General features: G+C 47.7%; 1 protein-coding gene across 7 annotated transcripts in view; it reads left to right on the forward strand.

The window, feature by feature from the left end:
* The window catches only part of ADAMTS9 (ADAM metallopeptidase with thrombospondin type 1 motif 9), an 85074-nt gene that overhangs the window by 16937 nt on the left and 47720 nt on the right, over positions 1–20417 (forward strand). For 6 of the 7 annotated variants that reach the window (XM_075432925.1, XM_075432922.1, XM_075432920.1 and 3 more), the window contains exons 7-19: positions 320–360; positions 484–589; positions 2506–2652; positions 3509–3650; positions 3850–3957; positions 8090–8235; positions 14901–15082; positions 15178–15314; positions 15935–16052; positions 16317–16412; positions 19206–19372; positions 19482–19611; positions 20205–20331. In XM_075432925.1, the coding sequence (XP_075289040.1) occupies positions 320–360; positions 484–589; positions 2506–2652; positions 3509–3650; positions 3850–3957; positions 8090–8235; positions 14901–15082; positions 15178–15314; positions 15935–16052; positions 16317–16412; positions 19206–19372; positions 19482–19611; positions 20205–20331 (1647 nt within the window). The remainder of the gene's footprint in view (positions 1–319; positions 361–483; positions 590–2505; positions 2653–3508; positions 3651–3849; positions 3958–8089; positions 8236–14900; positions 15083–15177; positions 15315–15934; positions 16053–16316; positions 16413–19205; positions 19373–19481; positions 19612–20204; positions 20332–20417) is intronic. The other variant, XM_075432921.1, reaches the window with a different exon arrangement.

Here is a 20417-nt window from a genome sequence, read left to right on the forward strand (position 1 = left end):
TTTTGATGTGAGTGTAACGACATTTGCAATTGTGGAAGCAGCATAACTGTGAGCAGAATTGGAATAATGTGTCCACTGTAGTGGTAGATCGCTCTGAAGAGGTTCAGGACTGTCTAAGGTCTGCCCATGGGTTCAATATAAGATGAAAAACTGTGACTTACAGTAGGGATTTGGTTCAGACTGTGGCTGGACTATGTGGCAAACCAGCATGAGAAGGTCCATTGGAGGACCAAGAATTGCTTTTGGATGTGTACCAGATGCTTGTACCTTCACTCACTCTGCATTCAACATTAATGTGTCAGGTCTGTTCTGCTTTCAGACAGGATATTTGTAGAGCGCACGACAAATGTGATACTCTGGGTAAGGAAAAACCTTTTCTTTGTCTTTTAATAACGTTTTTTTTGTAGTGATAATGTTAGTTGCCTGTGCTGAACCATGGGCAACATTTCTTTTTGTATCGTAAACCTCTTTGTTCTCTCCTAGGTCTGGCAGAGCTGGGCACAGTCTGTGACCCATACAGGAGCTGCTCAATTAGTGAAGATAACGGACTGAGCACTGCTTTCACAATAGCACATGAACTTGGCCATGTGTATGTTTTATGTAAATACATTTACATTTAAATAGCCCGAGATTTATGCTAGCTAGGGCTTGCCAGCCAGCCTACCTGCTGAGCCTAATTATCTGAGAGGAGATAAATATACTTGGGTAGAAGATGCACCACCAAGGAAAATTAGGCTGTGGTGTGATTCTGTGAGGCTGTGGGGGGCTCCAGAGTCCGAGAGCAGTAAAAACAGCAGACCCACGTTCTGGGGACAGTGAGTGACAGAGTACCCCAAGCAGCACCTGAGCCGGGGAGGAGAGCTAACAAAATGTCCCTTATTACTCCATCTTCTCACATCTACATGAGGATGTCGGCAGGATCTGCCCCAGCAGCTCCAATGTCTTGGCCAAGCCATAGGGACTGTCCACGGCTGGGAGGTGCTGTGAGCCTCAGGGAGGACAGGGTGAGGGGCACGGGCACATCTCACCTGGGCTTTGGGACTGAAGTCTCCTCCACGAGCAGGTCCTCAGCCTGCCACAGCTCATCCCACCGCCATGCGTGGGGAAGAAAGGAACATACCCAGGGTGTCTGGCAGGTGATTGGGATGTGTAAGTGAGCCTGACCCACCTCCTGAACCATTTCACAAAGGAAAATCTCGTGCTGCTGGATATGCCCACAAGAGATGCTGTCATTCAAGATGCACCTCCTCCAGTGAAAATTTCTTTTAACTGATTTTGACTTTTTTTGAGAGCGTTGGTGAGAAAAATCATCTTACATGACATAGTCCTTTACCTGTCAGCTATAACTCAGTCCCAAACCACCTCATGCCTGGTTTGCAGTGGAAGTCTGTAGGTGTGGGACGGATGAGTACTTGGGAACAGACCTCTCATTGTTTTAAACTCCCTTTTTCGGCACAGAATGCTGGCTGAGATGGTCTATTTTTAACCACAGTAGTATTTGTTGAAATAAGATTTCCTGAGAGAAAGTCCCTGAAGGTTTGGCGTTCCGCACACCTAACCTGTGGCTAATTCCTTCGCTAATGCTGCCCTGGAGCTGCTGGAGGGGTTAGCGGCGCTGCCGAGCGGGAAATGCCTCTTTGCGCTTTGACAGGGAGCCGAGTGAAAAGGTGGTTCATTGGAGGTAATCTGAACGGGATATAAACTCCCAGCCTTCGAACGCAGGATCGCACCGGGTCATTTCCCCTTCTCAGCTTCAGACGGCAGAGCACTTCAAGCCGTTCTGTCTCCGTTAGCGTATTTGCCGTGTTCTTCAAGATGTCATGTGCTGCAAGCTTCGCGTGGGTTTCTGCCGATACTGATGCTTGCTGGCATTTTGTAAACCTACCACATAAAAGTATAGGAGCCAAGTCTGTCCCCGGTGCAATGCTGTTTAGGCAACAACGTGAGGGATCAGCATGGCCCCAGGTGTTCAACGGCATTAGAAAACATTCTGCAGCCAATATAGGGTGCTGCCTATGGACGCAAGAGACTTCAGGCAGCGGTGGTCAGTGGGCTCAAGTCATTCCTCTCCTTAAGAAACTTAATCCCCCAGATCAACTCTTGGCTCTTTGGCTCAATTCTGGAGTACTTGCCATTTTTATGAAGGTGGAACTGGGCTCCAGCCTGCCTGCAGGATAGCAACCATCAGCTGAAAGGAAACTGTGGCTGAAATTGCATCTTACTCCCGGCCCCCTCAAGGACTTGTCTGGCTAAATATATGAAGTCACAGTGTGGAGAGCTTACTAGGGTGCTGTGTAGGTTTTTGCAGACAAGTGCTAGGAACCCAGTTTGAGCAACTGTTGACACTTACAAATATGTGCATATTAATTTGTTCTGTAATATCTGTCAGTAGCCTATCTAGGAAAAATTCTTGGACTTGCTTACATTTAGTTGACACTGTTGCTCTTGCTATCCTAAACACTTGATATTAGTTGACTGTACTTTCCACTGCTGTGTTTCTCTTAGGTTTAACATGCCACACGATGATAATCACAAGTGCAAAGAAGAAGGAGGTAAAAATCAACAGCATGTCATGGCGCCAACACTGAACTTCTACACCAATCCCTGGATGTGGTCAAAATGCAGTAGGAAATACATCACTGAATTTCTGGAGTAAGGCCTTACAAATGCACGCGTTAGGCTGTTTTTACATGGGCATGAGTTCTGTGGGGTTCATCGGTTAATCTGAAGTCCTAGTGTGCAGCGTCTGGAGGAAATCGGAGGGATTTGTGTGTGCACGCATCCTTTACGTAGAGCAGGAATGCACCCCTGGCATCCAGTCCCTGCCAGTTCAGCCTCATGATAAGCTGGCAAGGACTGGCTTCTCTATGGGGAAGAATCAGTCTTTCCCCCATGGATATTGCTTTTAAGGAATGTGCTTTGTCCTCAAAGCTGAAGAGTGAGTTTTCCAAGCCCCGTGACCCAGATACGGAGCCACGTTTTAGGAGGCAGATTCAATCTGCCTTTCTGCTCCACAGGTCAAGATAAAGCCCTGGCATTAGTCCATGGTGGGAACACTCTTCCAGGAGCCTGTGGGTCAGTTTGCACAGTGATCGCCCATGTTGCTGTGATGCCTTCCCGAGGGTTGTGACGGGGAGCAGAATGAAAGCCATGACGGTCTGCTGGCAAATCCAGCAGCTCCATTCCCCGATTCTTCTGCTAATCAATGATTTTCTTTCGAAGTGTATACCAGTGCTTACTCAGCAACTAACTGCAGGTTGTGCGTGCTCAGAAATGCTTTTGCCAGGGTAGCTGGCTGCACGGTGGTGGGCGATCGTTAGCACAACATGGGGGTGGTGGTGAATGGGTAATGCCCCCTCCTGCACTTGAATCTGCAGTAGCTGCTGTAGTGCTCATTAAATATGGTAAATGTGGCGTGCATCTGCCCTAAGGCTGACTCACGTAAACACCATTGGGTTCTAGTTGTAATGCCTCCTGCTTAATGCCATTTCTCTGCTTTGTGTTGTAGCACTGGTTACGGGGAGTGTTTGCTTGATGAACCTTCATCGAGAACTTACACGTTGCCTCAGCAGCTCCCAGGGCTGATTTATGATGTCAACAAACAATGTGAGTTAATTTTTGGACCTGGATCTCAAGTGTGCCCATATATGGTAAGTGAAGTTTCACACCTTGGTTTTCCTGGTGTTGCCAGAGCAAAATAAGGCCTCCTAGGGTTGGATGAATGGGAGGCTCACAAGCCATCAAATTATTGTCAGTCTTGTGAGTTAATGATAAATCCTAAGGGGATAATGTCATAAAGGATCATCTATCTGTATTTATTTAATAGTTTGATCTTTTTGATAACTTAAGCAGATGCAGTGTCGGCGACTGTGGTGTATCAACATTGATGGCGCACACAAGGGATGTCGTACCCAGCACACACCTTGGGCTGATGGGACAGAATGTGAGCCTGGAAAGGTCTGTAACACCTGGCGTTCATGCCTCATAGCTGTGTTTCCTAGGGCTCAGGCTAAGCATGTCGGTCCAAATCATCCTATCCCAGTGGCTGGTTGTATGGGGCGTAGCTTCTGACTGCGAGGGTGGAAGCCTAAAGCAGCTCTGTGTGTTTTAAGACTGGTGTGCATGGGTCAACTCTACCCCAGATAATGTAATTAAAATCACAGAATCACAGAATGACAGAATGGTAGGGGTTGGAAGGGACCTCTGTGGGTCAGCTAGTCCAACCCCCTACTTGGCCTGCTTGGCATAACGTTGTTTGAAGCAGCTATTCCTTCTGGACTGCTTATCTTTTTAAATTAACGCTCTCGAGTGAACTCTTGAGCAAAATTTTTGCAAAGCTTCTCTAGACTTTTATTAGAAATTTACTATGTGATGTGAGCAATTAGCAATTTTGTGTAACATAAACTTTCCAAGTGGCTTCTCATCTGAACAACTTCAGAGTAAAATATAAAACTGGTTAACATTTTCTGTATGGAACATTTTGGCAGTAATTCATAGAAACTTTCAGTTTCCATCTGCGATGTTAATTTCCAGCTAGCACTGTGGTTTCTAGAATGAGTATTTAGTTTTTAGTTGTCCAGATCTGGAGAAAAATAGTTGAGAGGATTTTTATTTTATTGAGATACTGAAGCTTTTGAAGAAAAACGCTAACTAATTTTCCTCATTTTTGACTGAACAAAAAATACTCTCCATCTAGATCTAGTAAAAAAAAAAAAAAAAAAAGCGATGTTATTCTACTGGCTTAAAAATTTGCTTTTCTGGCTGTTTACACCTCTTCGGAGTTACCATGTCATCTAAGTGTCCAGCTGCATGGCTCTTAATAAAGACCATGCAAGCAAAAACATTTCAGTCCACAAATTTCGACAGTTTGACAAGTTTAGGCAAATCAGACAAGTGTGACCTGAGCTTCTTGGCTGAGAGCAGATGGGCTTTTAAGAAAAGCCGTTGCAGTCCACTCGTGTTCAGGCAAATGTATTCTCACAAAAAGGTTTTCCAGAGTAATTCTTGTATCTGTGCGTTGGTCTAATTCAAGCTTAAGGTTTGGATCGTCATAAACTCTCTTCTCCTCAGTGTTTACTTGGGCTTGTGAAGTGCTGAGGTGCGAGTCTGGAGTGCTTTTCATTGGAATAAATCACTATTTTTGTACTCTGCTGTGGCCAGGAGCCCCATCAAGCTGCTGCTTGCTGACTAATGCCTTGCCTCAAGTCTGCGTGGTTAAAGGCAATGGTATATGGGTTGGCAGGTGGAGAAAATACCATGCCATTTTTTATGGAGATATATTTGGAAATGAGGGAGCCTGAATAGCTAAGAAAAATCTAGCTAAAAATACTGGGATGTAGATTTAACCGGGCTCTAAATTTATTCTTAAATCAAGGACACTAAAACAACATGGGAGTGTTAGCTTATGCATACTTTGCACGTGAGGACACTGAATTTGATATTGCTAAATCAAGTAATAAGCCTAGCCCGGAGTTTAGCCTTTGCTGGGTGAGCCCCAGTCGTGACGGTTTACAGGGTTTCACAGCACCGGTGCATTGTTGGGCGGAAATAAATCACTGAAAGAAAATAAAGAGAGTCATAAACTTGGGCTTCTGTCTCTTGAGGTTTTCAGGGTTGTTTAAAGAATGATAAAAGAAGAGTAGACGAATAGTAATCATTTCTGTCTCCTGCCGTATGGCAGCAGGTAGTGTATATGTTATGCATGCATGAAGCTTCACAGCACTTGTCTGCCCCCTGCTAATCTATTCAGCTGAAGTCAGCCCAAGGATGGGAGCTGGATTTGGTGAATTATCTGGGACTCCAGTGGCAAGACAAAGGAAGGGAAAGTCTGTTGTAGTGTCTCCCGTCCCTGCCGTTGCTCTCCTGCTCAACTGTGTGTCTAAGTTATTTTGAAGTTGCTCCAGACAAAAACTCTTTTATTCTCTTCATTCTCTGATCTGTAAGCTCATAGGAAAGAGAACCTTGGCAGGCTTTTCAGTTTTTCTGTTGTAACTCAACATAGAAATTATTTTTAAAATACAAAAGGCACGAAGGTTGCACAGCCAGACTATTCACAGTGTGGTTCCAAGAAATGCCATTGCATTTCCATAAGATAATCTTGCTGTTTATTTAAAACAGCTGCTCTTTTTTCCCCCCTCTTTGATTTACCATCAACTCCAAACCCCCAATTTTTAATAAAATCAAGGGATGTAGGCGATTTCCTGGTTAATTCTCAACCATCGGGTGGGAGACGTATAGGTCATGTCACGGTCTGTTAGCCGTGTACATTCGCTGGTTAGCTATTCAGTCGTCTGCTCTGGGTCAGCGGTGCCACGCAGGACTGTGGTTATATATTTAGCTGTGAGCATCGACACTGCTGCGAGTTCTCCACCGGGACAGCGCTGCTGGATTGGCGTCGCGTGGTTTTGTACTTTGATGATAGCTGTTGGACCTCTCTGTCCCTGTGCAGGATGGGCACAGGGGTCCCCATCTTGCAGTTTTCAACCCTCAGAATGCCAGGAGGAGTTGTGCATCGTGAGGGTTTTTCCTGCAGCAAAGAAACGGGCATTTCATCTTATTTTATTCCTGTCCTTTACTGTAGCAGATACTTTTCAGCCAGTTTCTATCTGGGGAATCAAATCTTCAGACGAAAGCAAATCCAGGGCGCCTTGCAGCCCAGAGACCATGCTGATCTCTGAGCACACACCACATTTAGGGCCCAAGCTGCGAGTTGTTCAGCCATCCTGCAAACCATGCCCATCGGCAGACGCACCTGAGATCAGCTTTCTTCGTCAGCAAAGCGTCGCGGCAAGCCGGCCGTCATGGGCAAAGGTGTTAAACGTGCTGCAGAGCCAGCGTCCGATGGGCTGGAGGCACAACCCCCATGACAGCCGGAGTTTGCTCGGTTTTTCCTGGAGAGCTTTCTCTAAGGTGATTCGTGAGGATATCTGAAAAGGGGGGGGGAGCTTGTGGTGTGTCTTGATACAGCCTTGTTCTGTTGTTAGAGAAAGGGCTGGAAAAACGTGGCGTATCAGCCAATTCATCCCTGTTGCCATAAAGATCATCAGGTGTTTCCCTGCCTGAACAGCATCTGGCGCAGAGAAATATTGGAAGGTAATGTTTTAATGATGCACTGCATGTTTTCTTCTTTAAGTCTGTACCCTCTTCTAATCTGTGAGCAATCAGCAATGTTTGGGCTTCCTGTAATTGCCAAGGTTTAGGCATCCGCCAGCAGATGAGCACATCTCTGGGTTGAAATCTGCTTTAGCAAGCTGTGTTCAGTGAGATGGAAGCCCCGCTCTCTCGGGTCTTGGGGGCACTTTTCCATCCACTCCAGTGGGGCCAGAAGGAGACTCTCCCCTAGATCTTGCCTCTCCAGAAGCCTGTGTGGTTGAACTAGCGTACCCCAAAGGGACACGATTTACACCATAAAAACGGGGGACGGGGGCTTGCCAGGATAATTTAAACCAGTTTTCCAAACAAAAGAAAACAAGAGTTATAGCTAGAAAACAAAACCATAGGCCAGGCCTTGGCAAGCCCCATGTTATGGCTGAGTGAAAAAAAAAAAAAGAGCTTTGGATTGAGGACTTCATTTTTCTATTTTATTTGTCCTTTGGATCTGGAAGTGTCCTTTCCCTCTACTGTTCTGGGGCTTTGTACAGCTGTGGGGAGGTTTGAGTTTTCCCTGGTATTTTCCCTACCGTCTGCCTCCTCCCCAGGCACGGTGTGGTTCCTGCTGCTCTCCAGGAAATCCGATAAGCAGCTTTTAGAAAAGCCAGCGCCGTGAGCGTTGTGTTCCGTGCTGTTCGGCACCACCAAACAGGGAATACTCCGGTGGTTGCTGTTCTCCTCAGCCATCTTCCCATAAATCACTCCCGTGGACTCTGCAGCTTGCCTTCGCTGCTTCATTTGACGGTGCAGAGAGAAAAAAATACGGGGGTGGCAGGCAAAAAGTAAATTTTATTTGCTTGCAAAAATCTTTGCTGCATTTTATGAGTGGTTGAGAAATAAGCAAGCGTGAGTCTTGCCAGCTAGGCTGGTCCCTGACAGTCGGCTCGTAATGCGAAAGCGATGCAAACCCACCTTTCCCGTCTCTCCCCCTCGCGCGCAGCACTGCCGGTTTGGGATGTGCGTGCCCAAAGAGCGAGAGGCGCCGGTGACGGATGGCGCGTGGGGGACGTGGAGCCCTTTCGGGACCTGCTCGAGAACCTGCGGCGGCGGCATAAAGACGGCGATACGGGAGTGCAACCGGCCCGAGTAAGTGCACGGAGGGGAAGCGCCGGTGGGTGAGATGGGGAAAAGCGGCGGGGTTGCCCAAATGGGCTGAAATCCCTTTGGGCTGTCCCCAGCCCGTGTGCACCCCGGGGACCGGTGGCTTTGCCGGGCATGGATGAGGCAGCACGGGAACCCAGGAGGAGCCGGTCACGGGTTTTGTTTGTGGGTCAGGTGCACTAAAAAGGGATCCACTTAATGGAGAGAGGAGAAAGCTGGTATCTGCATGGGTTTATTGCCTCTCGGGAGGCACAGCTGGAGTCCCCACTTCCAAAGGTGTTTTTCTTCCTCCAAAGCTGTGGGTGAGAAAGGTGGAAGCCATGTTTTTATCCCTTTTTCACCATTTTACACCTGCTTTGGCTACTTTGGCAGCTATTCCTACAGGTTAGAGCCTGTATGCAGTTTTCTACCATTTTTTTCCCGCTTTGGCTGTTTTGTGCAGCTTCTGGCTGCTTTTGCAACTGATCCTTTATACAGTTACATGTAGTCAGCTGGCACAGACTAGCCAAACCTCAGCAGAAGTCTGTGCCCCATTAAAAAGTGGCACTTAAAAATGTTTGCCGTCAGCTTGGAATGCAAAATCCTGCACCCTTTGAAATGGCAGGAAATTTTGCCGTGGGGTTCAAGCAGACAAATGTGTGGTCAGTGACATATTAGTAATAGGTTGAGCAACTGGTATGAAAACAGCCTGTTTACATAAATTGTGAACTGTGCTGGTTTCTGCTTAACTGCCGCCTCTCAGCCCGTGAGAGCAAGAAAGGGTGGGCAGAATGCTTTCCATTTGAGACACAGGCATGGAGAGGAGAGAGGTCTGTGGAGCTGGTTGGACCAAGGGATCTTAAAAAGATTGAGCAGGCTCATTACACTTTCTCTTCATTGGTGTTGGATGGCTTATTGCCAAGGAAATTGCTGTAGTGATGAGCTAGTGACAGTTTCATCACTGCTAATGGGAGAAGGGAGAGCTTGTACCTGCGGCACTGGTGGTGGAGTGACAGGAGAGGCTGGCTCAGCGCGGCTGGGCGAGTGTTGAAAGAGAAGAGAAGGGTTAAGGCTAAGGGAGTCAGACACCAGCTCGTTAATTAAAGTGATGCTGAGAAACACAAAAGTGCACAGGAGTTCTTGTCTCGCTGTGCTGAGTCAGCACACACCATATGGTCTTCCAGTAGCCGTGGAGATGCAAAAATAAAACAGCTTTCCACACACAAAAATAGCTATATTGCTGAACCTCTGGGTGCTGTCAGTGAGAAGTATTCCCGTCTTCTGGAGAGGCATCTGTTTGGACTGATAGCTTTTTGTGATAGAAAATCTCCTTTATCCTAAAGGCTAGCCAAGGGATTTTAAATTCTGTCTTCTCTTATAGCTTGTGTTTTGTATCTTGGTGTTTCACAAGATGTATTGCTTTGGCTGGGATTTGCAAAAAGCACCTAAATACACGAGGCACCAAGCTTCCTGTGAATTCCCCGGCGCGTATCAGTAATAGTGGTTATTTTCTAGGCCGCCTTTCGAGAGCCGTGTAGCTGGCACTGGCCTCTTCTCCAACCCCTTGCAAAGTCTCCGCAAGGAGTCGTCTATCCTGGCACTGTCCACAGAGCTTTACACTGACTCCGTTGCTTTGTCCTCACAATTTGACATCATAGCCTGGGCTCCCACCATCTGCGTCCCTGTTATCGTGGGGCTGCTGAGATGATGCAAGTGTTGAGACACTGCTGGGTACTCTCCTGCCTCTCCGGCTTTTCAAAGTACCTCAGAAATACACAGAATAGGTCTGGTCTCTGTTTCTTTTCTGTTGTAGAAGGCAGGAAAATCAACCCAGGTACCCTGAGGAAGGTCTGACATAATTTTCAGGAAGTCTTTTATATTTGAAGATGGTTTAGCTTGTTAAAGCTCTTTTCTGTGCACGAGGATCTGGGGCGGTGTCTTGCACGCCAGTAAACAGTGTGTTAAATCTGGCATTGAAAATGAACCCCCCTGCCATGGTACAGAAAATAAGGCTGTGGCTCCTGCCGCTGCAATGTGCTCTGACACCTAGGCGGACGAGTATTTTGCAGGGCTGCAGGAAGCTGTGAGCCTCTGAAGTGGCAGCAGCGTGTGTTTTGACATACACTGAAGGAATGTATTAGCTAACCAGACCAGACCCTTCCCACTGAGACTGCCCACTTGGGAATTCGAGGCTGGCTGGTACAGACAAAGCCCATGGCTGCAGCACATCATGCAGAGCGTCTGTGGTGCAAGCCCTGGTTTTTGAAGCAAGGCATAGCTGCAGAATTACGGGGAAAAGGCATCTTTCATCAGATGTCAATACCAGGAGCCCTGTTTTCAGGAATGGCTTTTTGGTTGAGGAGTGTTATCTCTGGATGCAAGTCTGATCACGTCTGCATTTTAGTCCTTCACAAAAGCATCCACCTGTGCTGAAAGCTGTCTGAGCTTGACACGTAAACACATCTATAGATAAATGTGCTGGCCACTGGCAGCACGTGTACCAATTCCCGGTCCCAGGGCTTCCCGGGATGCTGCGAAGGCGGTCTCGAACTGATCTGTGCACCCTAGGGCTTCACAGATTTTTCCTGCAGTCGCTGCAAGCGCGCAGGCACATAGGCCGGCGTGCAGATGAACACACGCGCCCCGCAGCTGGTCTCCGGGGTCCTTTCGTTGTGGCAGCCTGAGTGCCCCCCGACACAGGGGCATGGGGCTGAGGGCGTGCAGAGCACCCCCAAAACAGCTCTGCTCAGCGAGTCACCTGTACCTGGTGCTCCCAGGCCACCGAGAGCTGGGCGCTGCCTGAAGGTCTGCAAGTGAAAACGCTCAGGGTTGGTAACCGCTGATGACGCGTCAAGAGTCGTATATTTAAGACCTGTTGGGGTGGGAGTGGGGATAAGACCCCGTTGTTCCCCAGGCCTGTCTGCTGTGTCCTGAGAGTTTCTGATGTGCTGGGAGGAACGCAGCGAAGCCGGGGTGTGCGCAGGAGCTTGTAAGGGGAATTAGGCTGGATTGAAAGCGGGTCCACACTGGCTGTTAGTTGATCAAATAGAAGATTCAGAGAGAAGGGAAATCGAGAGAGAACAAGGAGGTTTCTATGCATGCCTTGCATTCTCTTCTGTCTCTAAGGTACATCGTTGGTGATTATCCACAAAAACATTACGTAGTGTGAAGTATCCCCTATTTCTTAGTGACACTGAAAATCGGTGTTATATGGGGCTGACAGATTTTTCAGGGTCAGCTCTTTCTGTTTACTCAGACTTTGTGAAAAGCAATGCTGGTTTAAAAACACCCTAAAACTGTCAGGGTGTTTTGGGGCTGTTTTGAAATGTCAGAAGTCTGAGTGTGTTTCAGCCCTGAACACAGGCTGCAGGGGGATTTACTGCCATAGTTACAAAGCTGACAGTGTGCAACACAACGACAAGTTTTAGCATCCTGCAGTCTGCGGTGTGCCCATGTGTTCAACGTTATCTCAATCTCACAGGTCACATCTAGAGAAAAGGAAATTATACAGTAGCTTGGGATCTTTGGATTTTGTTAGACATACCCTTAAAAAGAAAGGCTTCTGCATGATGTTCTTAATATTTAAAAATCTTATTATATTGGAAGCAATGTGGTTACCATAAAAATGTTGTAATGGCAAATTTTTAAAAGAAATGCCCTGTTAGAAGTTTGTGTGATTTAGGGCCTTTGTCAAACTGCAACAGTCCTGCTGCGGTATAAAAGCTTTCGAAGCGAAAACGATGAATCCTGTGAACTCCCCCATGAAGGATCCAGGCTCACCGAGGTCTGGAGTGTGCTGCTGCCACAGCTAAGAAGTTTCCCCATGTGCTGTGCTGTGAGATGGTCAAGATGTCCCTTTGTAGCTGGAGGTAGATGATGTGCCCACATGGGAATAGTCTGCGGGAAGGGCTCCGGTGGTGGGAAGCCAAGCATGCTCAGTTAAATTAATCCATGTTTTTTGTCAAACCAAGGTGGAGAACAGACTAAATTGTTAGAAACCGAGTTTAGACTTGCTCCCATAGCAACTGGTGTGAAATCCGTGTGTAAACTGAAATCTGCACCAGGTGCTGTGTGGTTGGTTGGGCTTTTTGTCACTGTTACTTGCTTAATTGGGAGCACCAGCAACCTTTGCAAGTGACACACATTTAGTTTCCCGACGGCATGCGAGAGTCACGCTTTGAGCGGGTGGAGCTGACGTTACCAGCTGTGGCTCCGGGCTGCACCTAAAGACAAATCCTACCCCTCGGCATTGAGGACAGGACTTGAGGGGTCTGCACACAGCAGTGTGGATCTCGGCGAGGAGAGGAAAGGAAGGATGCTGGCAGGAAAAATCTGATGTTTGTAGCTGGTCGTGCTCTGCGTCTCGCCTGCAGCTGCTGGAGGGAGCGGCTCCTTCTGCCAGACCTGTGAGCATCCCTGTGGGGTGGTGGGAAGTCTGCCTGCCCTTTCCTACTTTGCAGGTAGTCTTTAGGCAAGTGCAAGCCCCTCTGTGTGCCTCGGTTTCCCTATTTATTTCACGCGAACTCTGCTACTTGAGTCACAAATAGTTTTCAAACATTAGAGTGGAGAATTGTCATATGTGGGAGAACGAGCACTGCTGGGCTTCATAGGTGGTCGATGTACCTGTACTTCAAGAGACGCTAAAAAACTGTGTCCAGCTGTAGGAGCTTGTTGACTTGCTGTGTGTAAAGGCCCTTGTACCTGTGCAGGGGGTTTCTGTCTCTGCTACGCTGGGAAATGCCGGCCGCGTGCAATGTGGAGACCTTATGATGGGCTAAGCGCAGGGGCGTACCTTCTGAGCGTTCCTGTTTATCACTCACCGGTTAGCGTTTCGGAGGGTCTGTGTGTGCAGACTGGCTTCCTTCCTGAAGAGGCTTAACGGGAAGATGCGCTCTGATCCCTGCGGTACCGATGGGCGTCTGGATCCGGGGCGAGGCAGAGTTGGTCCTGAAGAAAAGCCCTGCAAGGCAGGAGGTGTAGGTGCCAGAACTTGAGCACCCAGCACGTCGCTTTTCTGATCTGAGCTTCTTGCTAGCGCAGGCACTTGTTTTGTTCAGGGGTTGGACAGAAGATGTAGGCTTAGTGGTTATTTTGCAGCAGAGGCTGGAGCTGGGCGCAGATGTCGTCTTGAGTTTCGAGGGCCAGTCTCTGCCTCCGTACACGATCCCGGCACAGAGCGGTCAGGACACGGTGGCTCTGGCCACTCAGGATGCTCTTGCCCTCGGCCGACTCCTCTGAAGTGGTCTGTTAAAGGGAAGAGCCAGGGCTAACCTCAGCCGGTGGGGACTTTCCCATGCTGATGGCTGGGATGCATGTTAACTTCATCTCCCCTCAGTGCAGGTCCTACTTGGTGCCGTTTTTCTTTTTTGGATAATTACAGCTTTGCCCAAGTTGACCCTGGCAACATTTCATCTAGACTGCAATATCTTTACTTCTGTAACATTAGAGAAAAGCAAAGCTGCTTGGGTGGTACTGCAACTTTTGTTATACATATTAATAGTGGTAGCTTGTAGAAGCCTCCAGCGTGCCCTCCTGATTGCATTTGAAGTTTCAGGAGAGAGCAGCAGAGATGGTGGGGTTTTTTTGGAACATTCAAAGCATGGTGCATCATTTTTTATTTTATTATTATAATTCATTATATACATAGAAGGCTGTACATAAATAGGCATGAAATCTTACCCGAGTTCCTAGAAGAAATGTCCTTGGAACAGACAGTAAGTAGGATGGCTTGTATCCCAAGGGTACTTTCCTCGCAGCATCACCATAGCTGAAAATGAGTCCTCACCAGAAAAGTGCCTTCTGCTGGGCTCCTCCGATGCCATCCACGTAGAGCTCCCTCCCGCACTGCTGCTGACAGCCGCTGGAGTGGGAGAGGCTTTTTCGGTCCCCAGAGTGAGCTGTTGTATGAGAGAGATTGTCTGCAGACGAGGACAAAAATAGCTTTACGACTACAGCCCTGAATCTGGGAGTCAGGAAATTCAAAATGAGAATTTCTCCTAGGCTTATCCACTGGCTTTTATGTGACTTAGATTATATCGCTCTCCCCAGTTTATACAAGAGTCATCTTACTGTAAAATAGGGGTAAAGTATTTATTGGCCATCTTTGATGCTTTCTGGAATATGTGGAGATAAAGTTGTTTAAGTGTCTAGCATTACCATTATCTACCATTTTGGTCTAGAAATCCTGAAGGACTAAGTGCTGCCTGGCCTTTCAGCCTCCGCGGGGAGGCCCTTTCCGTTTCTGCCATGACGCTCAGTTATTTGCAACCCACCAGATCAGATACAAACTCTCAGCCACCAAACCCGTAGGATTAATGTGTTGTGGAGGGACGTTCCTGCATGGGATCCCTCAGTGTGAAACTAAATCCCCAGTTAGGGAGGAGGATGTTGCTTTTCTTCTCTGGCTTCTCTCACTACTACTGCATTCATCAGGGAGCCAATACTGCCTTTTTCATCCCTTTTTAGCATCACATATGTGGTCATTTTTGTTACACACTTGCATAAACTTTCCTGCTTGTCAGCCTGGGATATTAATTAAAGACAGGCATAGATGTCAACAGAGCCATCAGAATGGTGTTGCGAATACCGATGGTGCTGAGCAGGTTGCAGAACTGCAGTTGCATCTGATTTCCAGCCCAATCCCAGCTGGCTTCTCTTTCTTCTTTCTGCAGGCCTAAAAACGGTGGGAAATACTGCGTGGGTCGTCGCATGAAGTTTAAATCCTGCAACACCGAACCGTGCTCGAAGCTGAAGAAGGATTTCCGGGACGAGCAGTGCGCCGATTTCGACGGGAAGCACTTCAACATCAACGGGCTGCCCACGAACGTGCGCTGGGTGCCCAAATACAGCGGCAGTAAGTGACGGGGGGGGATGCAGATCCTGCCTCACCGCCTCGGGGTGATGGCATTCGGATAACGTGCTGCTGGTTTTCCTCCCGCCCACTGCCAGTCCTGATGAAGGATCGGTGCAAGCTGTTCTGCCGAGTGGCGGGGAATACGGCGTATTACCAGCTGCGGGATCGCGTGATCGACGGGACGCCCTGCGGCCCCGACACCAATGACATCTGCGTGCAGGGCCTTTGCCGGGTAAGGATTTTCCCTTCTCTTTAGCGAGGGTGATTGCAGTTTTGCGTGGCAGGATGGTGCTTCTGCGCCTTGTCCCGGCCGTTTGCCAGCATGCCCGCTTCACTCAGGGACTGCCGGCAGTGTCCGCAGGCTCCACGGACCCCGGCTGGAGCTTGTGGCAACCTCCAGGCTTGCGGAAGATGTGTGCGTGGAGGGTGGCTGTGCGTCTGCCCTGAGTTACTGAGGGCTGTGGAGGTCTGAGCCTGAGTCCAAGCGATGCTTCCTTCTGTGCTCTGCCCTGGTTCTTGCCGGTCAGACCCCAGAGCGCTTTACGTCTCCGTTCACCATCATTTTTCAGACTTTTCTCTGTGGGAACGATTGCTGCAAGAAGTTTTCTGTAGCAAAGGCATCGCCTGGTGCAAACAGAAATTCTGATTCTCACTTTGTAAAGAAGCCTTTTGTTTGAAAATGGTGTGGGATGGCCACACTGTAAATCAGCGGAAAAATGTGGGGAAGCAAAACAATTTGTCTCATGGCAGCATTTTGCATGCATAGCTTTTGTGTGCCTTAATTGGGAGGTTTGTAACTGCTGTTCTAGTCTGTATTTGCTCAATCTATTTTTTCCACTTTTTCTCTTAAAGCAAGCTGGATGCGATCATGTGCTGAATTCAAAAGCAAGAAGAGATAAATGTGGTGTTTGTGGTGGGGATAATTCTTCGTGCAGAACTGTTGCGGGCACATTTAACACGGTGCATTATGGTAAGAATCTGTTGCTAAAAACTTTATAGTGAAAAATGCGAATCTATAAAAGCCATTACCACACTTAATCTACAAAAACACTGATGTAAAATGCAAAGTCCTTCTAGCTATAGCATATTCCATTTTATAACTATTTATGCTATCCCTAAATGAAAAGTATCGGCTTGTGTAATGTGAGGTAATTTTGCTCATTTCCCTTCCCCCGGTACAAAGCAAATGGAATGTCTTTGTAATAGCCTTGACTTTCTGTGAAATCTTTTGTAGGCTATAACGTTGTGGTCCGCATCCCAGCTGGTGCAACAAATATTGACGTGCGCCAGCACAGTTACTCAGGGAAACCAGAGGATGACAACTACCTGGGTGAGTTGCAGTCCTTGCTTCCATCCAGAACTCTGCCTTAGTGTCTGGTTGTGGTGATGTATCTGCTGGCCGCTCTCTGCTAGGGAGGATGAAGGATTCGTTTCAGGGAGATGTTTTCTTACCAAAAATTTACCTCGTATGTCTATCAAACATTCAGCTGTGTCTTGCTCCTCCTTTTTGTTCATGCCATCCTTGATGCAATGTTTGGGAGGCTGTTAGATTGTAAGAAATACCCCCTTGGAGTATCTGTGGGGCTGGGAAGGACTGTTGAGTGTGGGCTGCGGGTGGGAGCTGAGGCACCAAGCTGGGAACCAAAGAGGCTTCTGAGTTCTGCGAGAGTCTCCTCGCCACAACTTAACACGTCTCTGCTGTCACCATGCCTTGGCTGGAGAGTAAATATGCCATGCGCTGAAAGACGTGTGTACAAACAAATCCAAAGAGGAATAATTTTCTGTTCCCCTGAGAACAGTTATTCGGATTTCGCTTAGACTGAGCCCGTCTTGTCCCTGCCTGACAATGGTATGTAACTGTAAAGAAACGCCCTGTGCCAAAGATGTTGGTTTGATTTAAACCTAACAATAACTTGGCCTTTGGCTGTTGAACATTCATAGTCACTGTTTTCTCTAATCTGTGGGTATGTCTCCAGAGCCAGATGAAGATGCTTGCCATGCTGTGTCAGACCGGTCTGCTGCACGCACATACGCTTTTAGCTTGGCCATGTGTCTCTTCCACCATACTGATCCATAATCCACCCCACAGAGTTCTGTTTGGGTTCGACAGCAGAGATAACACAACTGCACGTTATAACTGATGTTACACCTGCCAGTCAAAGGCTGGTTTTTCCCTTAAGCCCTGTTTGTGTCCCTCAGAGTCTTTTCAGGCCACTGATGGAGCAGGGGCTCAGGCTGTGGCCCCTCACAGTCCCGGAGAGATGGCTGCTCTCCTGGCTCTGTTCCTTGTCTTCTGCACGCCCCGTGCCTGGCACTGCCGGATGCACTCTGGTAGCACGAGGTCCTGTATCTACATCCCTGAGCAGGGCACTTCATCCCGTTTCATCTCACCAAATCCCCGAGTTGTTGATTTTTTTTGAAAAAGATGGGCCTTAGCCTAAGTGCTCGCCTTAGCTGGATGTGTTAAAAGCAGGACTAGGCTGGTGGCTCCTAGCCCACTGAAGGTGAAGGAAATCACTTTAGAAACAATGAGGAGTCTATCGTGCACCAAAGTGAAAAGGTGCTGACAGCTTTGTCTGTTGCTCAGAGATGCCATCCATGTGGTGGGACCCTTCATTCAGGCAAAAAGCTGAGGGGGTCCTCGCTGTCCTCCCTCCCAGGCTGGGGTCATGCAGGGCTGTCTGTCCCTGCACATACGCGGCCGTCTGCTGACAGCCGCCTCACATCGGTTCTGCACATTCACAGCAATGAAATGTGATGGTGCAGCACAAATGCACATCGGTACCAGGAAAACCTTACTGAGGTGTGATAGTTTTCCATCCTGGGGGAGGAAGATAAGTTTCATTATTCATCTTTTTAGGGGAAACAGTCCTCCCTGTGTTGTGCCTATTCAAACTGGTTCACCCCAGAAGGAGCCCCAAAGAACTTCTCAGCTCTTCTTGGAGGGCCTTTAATCTTCTTGGGAAGCAATGAAGTCAAGTCTTCTTTAATGTTGCTTTAATATTGCTGGGAAAGCATCTCTTCACATTAGGCCTGACTGGAAGCAAATGAGAAGTGTGCATGTGTCCACTTACTTTGCAGCTCACTGAGTGTGAAATCTTGGGCCCTCGGTACTGTGAACCTTGGAGTTGCTTAACAATTTAGGAGGAATTTGATGTTGTCATCAAGTCCAAGGCATGTACCTACTGTTGTAGGAGATACAGTAAACGGGAGGGAATCCTTTAATGAGTTTTGCTACTGCCTCATGACATTAAAGCCTCCAAAGAGTGGAATTTGGTTGAGTATAGCATGTGTTTTGTGAGTTTTTCTCCATCGATGTCTGTTTGCTACCGAGCAGTGTTTTGCTTCATTATCTCTCTTCATTTGGTGTAAAACCTTCCCTTTGGTGTTTTGGTGTTAAGTTTAGATTTTTTCAGTACAGACGCTTTGTAGTAATGTAGCTGTGATGGGTGAAATGGTGGGGAAACTAACTTAGGAAATTAGCTACATAATCGCATTAGTGTGAAGTTGTGCAGCAGACTGCTGTTTTCAGGAAACTGTTCCTTTTATAAAGCATTTAGGATTTAAGCCTTCAGTGCTTTCACATACCTTAAGATTTGGAATAATAAAAAGTACGAGGGGAGGAGGGAGAGGGAGAGATACTCACCAAACTCCCTGTAATTATCTACTAGAAAATGATGTTTGGGCAATTAGAGTACATACATTTGCCCTAAGAACGCACCTGAAAACAACTGGGAAGCCACCCTGTCCACACAGCTAACAAAAAGGTTTGGGCAGGATTATTTCTGCGGTACACGAGGGGATGCAGACTGTGTGTGCTGCGTACAGCAGCCGGCCCGGCATGCCTTTTGGGTATCTCTCTGCCCTGGGTTATGGGTGAACTATTTAGAAACAACTTGAGGCATTCAGCCTTTATTTTAATGAGGCTATCCATTGGAAAAAGGAGAAAGCACAACGTCTGCAAGAGCTCTGCTGCTCTCTTTACATCCTTTCGGTTGGCGAGTGCCAGTGGGCTTTTCCTCCCACCCCAATGAAAAGGAGCACTGAGAGCGCATGACCCACGTTATTATGTACGTATGAGTTAATTCTGCGTCTTTAGTTCTTGTTTTTTGCACCTATGCAGCCTTATCTAACAGTCAAGGAGACTTTATATTAAATGGAGACTTTGTCGTCAGTATGTTTAAAAGGGAAATCAAAGTTGGGAATGCTGTGATCGAGTACAGCGGATCGGATAATACTATTGAAAGGATTAATTCTACAGATCGGATTGAGCAAGAAATAACACTTCAGGTGAAGTATACGTTGTGCGTGTGGGATAAGTCTGCCCAGCAGTACTAGACAGAAAACAGTGGGCAGCGATGTCTGTTGGTTTACTCTGCTTCATCTTTTTTCCTCTCAGGTTTTATCAGTGGGCAATTTGTACAATCCTGACGTTCGTTACACGTTTAATATCCCCATTGAGGACAAACCTCAGCAGTTTTACTGGAATGCATATGGCCCGTGGCAGCCCTGCAGCAAGCTCTGCCAAGGTGGGTGCTTGGGAAGGCTTGGTTTTGTCCTGGGTGCGTCTGGGACCTGATCAGTGCTGTCAAATCCCTCCCCGTTTGAATTTCTTTGAGATCCTCACGTTATGGGCATGATTGTTTCCCTGGGCTGTAGCAGCAGACAATGTTGTACAAGGTGTAGCACTGCTCTGCTGCTTCTGGGTTTCAGAGCAGGGCACCTTTGCGGCCCCTCTCAGCCAGGTCAGCCCTGCGACCGGGTTTGCGGGTGGGAAAGCTCAGCTGCAGAAACGGTTACGTGGCATTTCCTAAGGCTGCAAAAGGCGTCGGTGTCTGGTTTTGGGGCTGACATCCAGTCACTGCCGCCTGCCAGGGCTGACCCTGCGAAACTCGCAGAGCCCATCCTTGCCAGCGTGCTGCAGCTCTCTGCCTGCGTCCAGCTCGTCTGAGTTAAACCCCTTCTCTTCTTAGAGGGTCTTAGCCCCCTCCCTGTTCCCAAAAGAGATTTAAAAGCATAATTAAACATCTCTTAAATGCTACTATAAAGGGAGTAAGAGACATAACTGATTTGATTGCTTTCCTGTATGACTCAAACAATGTGCCGTTCTTTTTCTGTGTAGGAGAACGAAAAAGGAAACCCGTGTGTACGAGAGAGTCGGATCAGCTCACGGTGTCAGACCAAAGATGTGACAGAATTCCCCAGCCTGACCCCATCACTGAGCCTTGTAGCACAGAATGTGAATTAAGGTGCACTCTACTTGCCTGTGTATACACATTATGTCGTGTATTTATTGTTTACTTCTCTTTCCTTTCGCCTCTAACCATAATTCCTT

The sequence above is a fragment of the Opisthocomus hoazin genome, chromosome 11 (assembly GCF_030867145.1).
Source record: "Opisthocomus hoazin isolate bOpiHoa1 chromosome 11, bOpiHoa1.hap1, whole genome shotgun sequence".
Classification (NCBI taxonomy): domain Eukaryota; kingdom Metazoa; phylum Chordata; class Aves; order Opisthocomiformes; family Opisthocomidae; genus Opisthocomus; species Opisthocomus hoazin.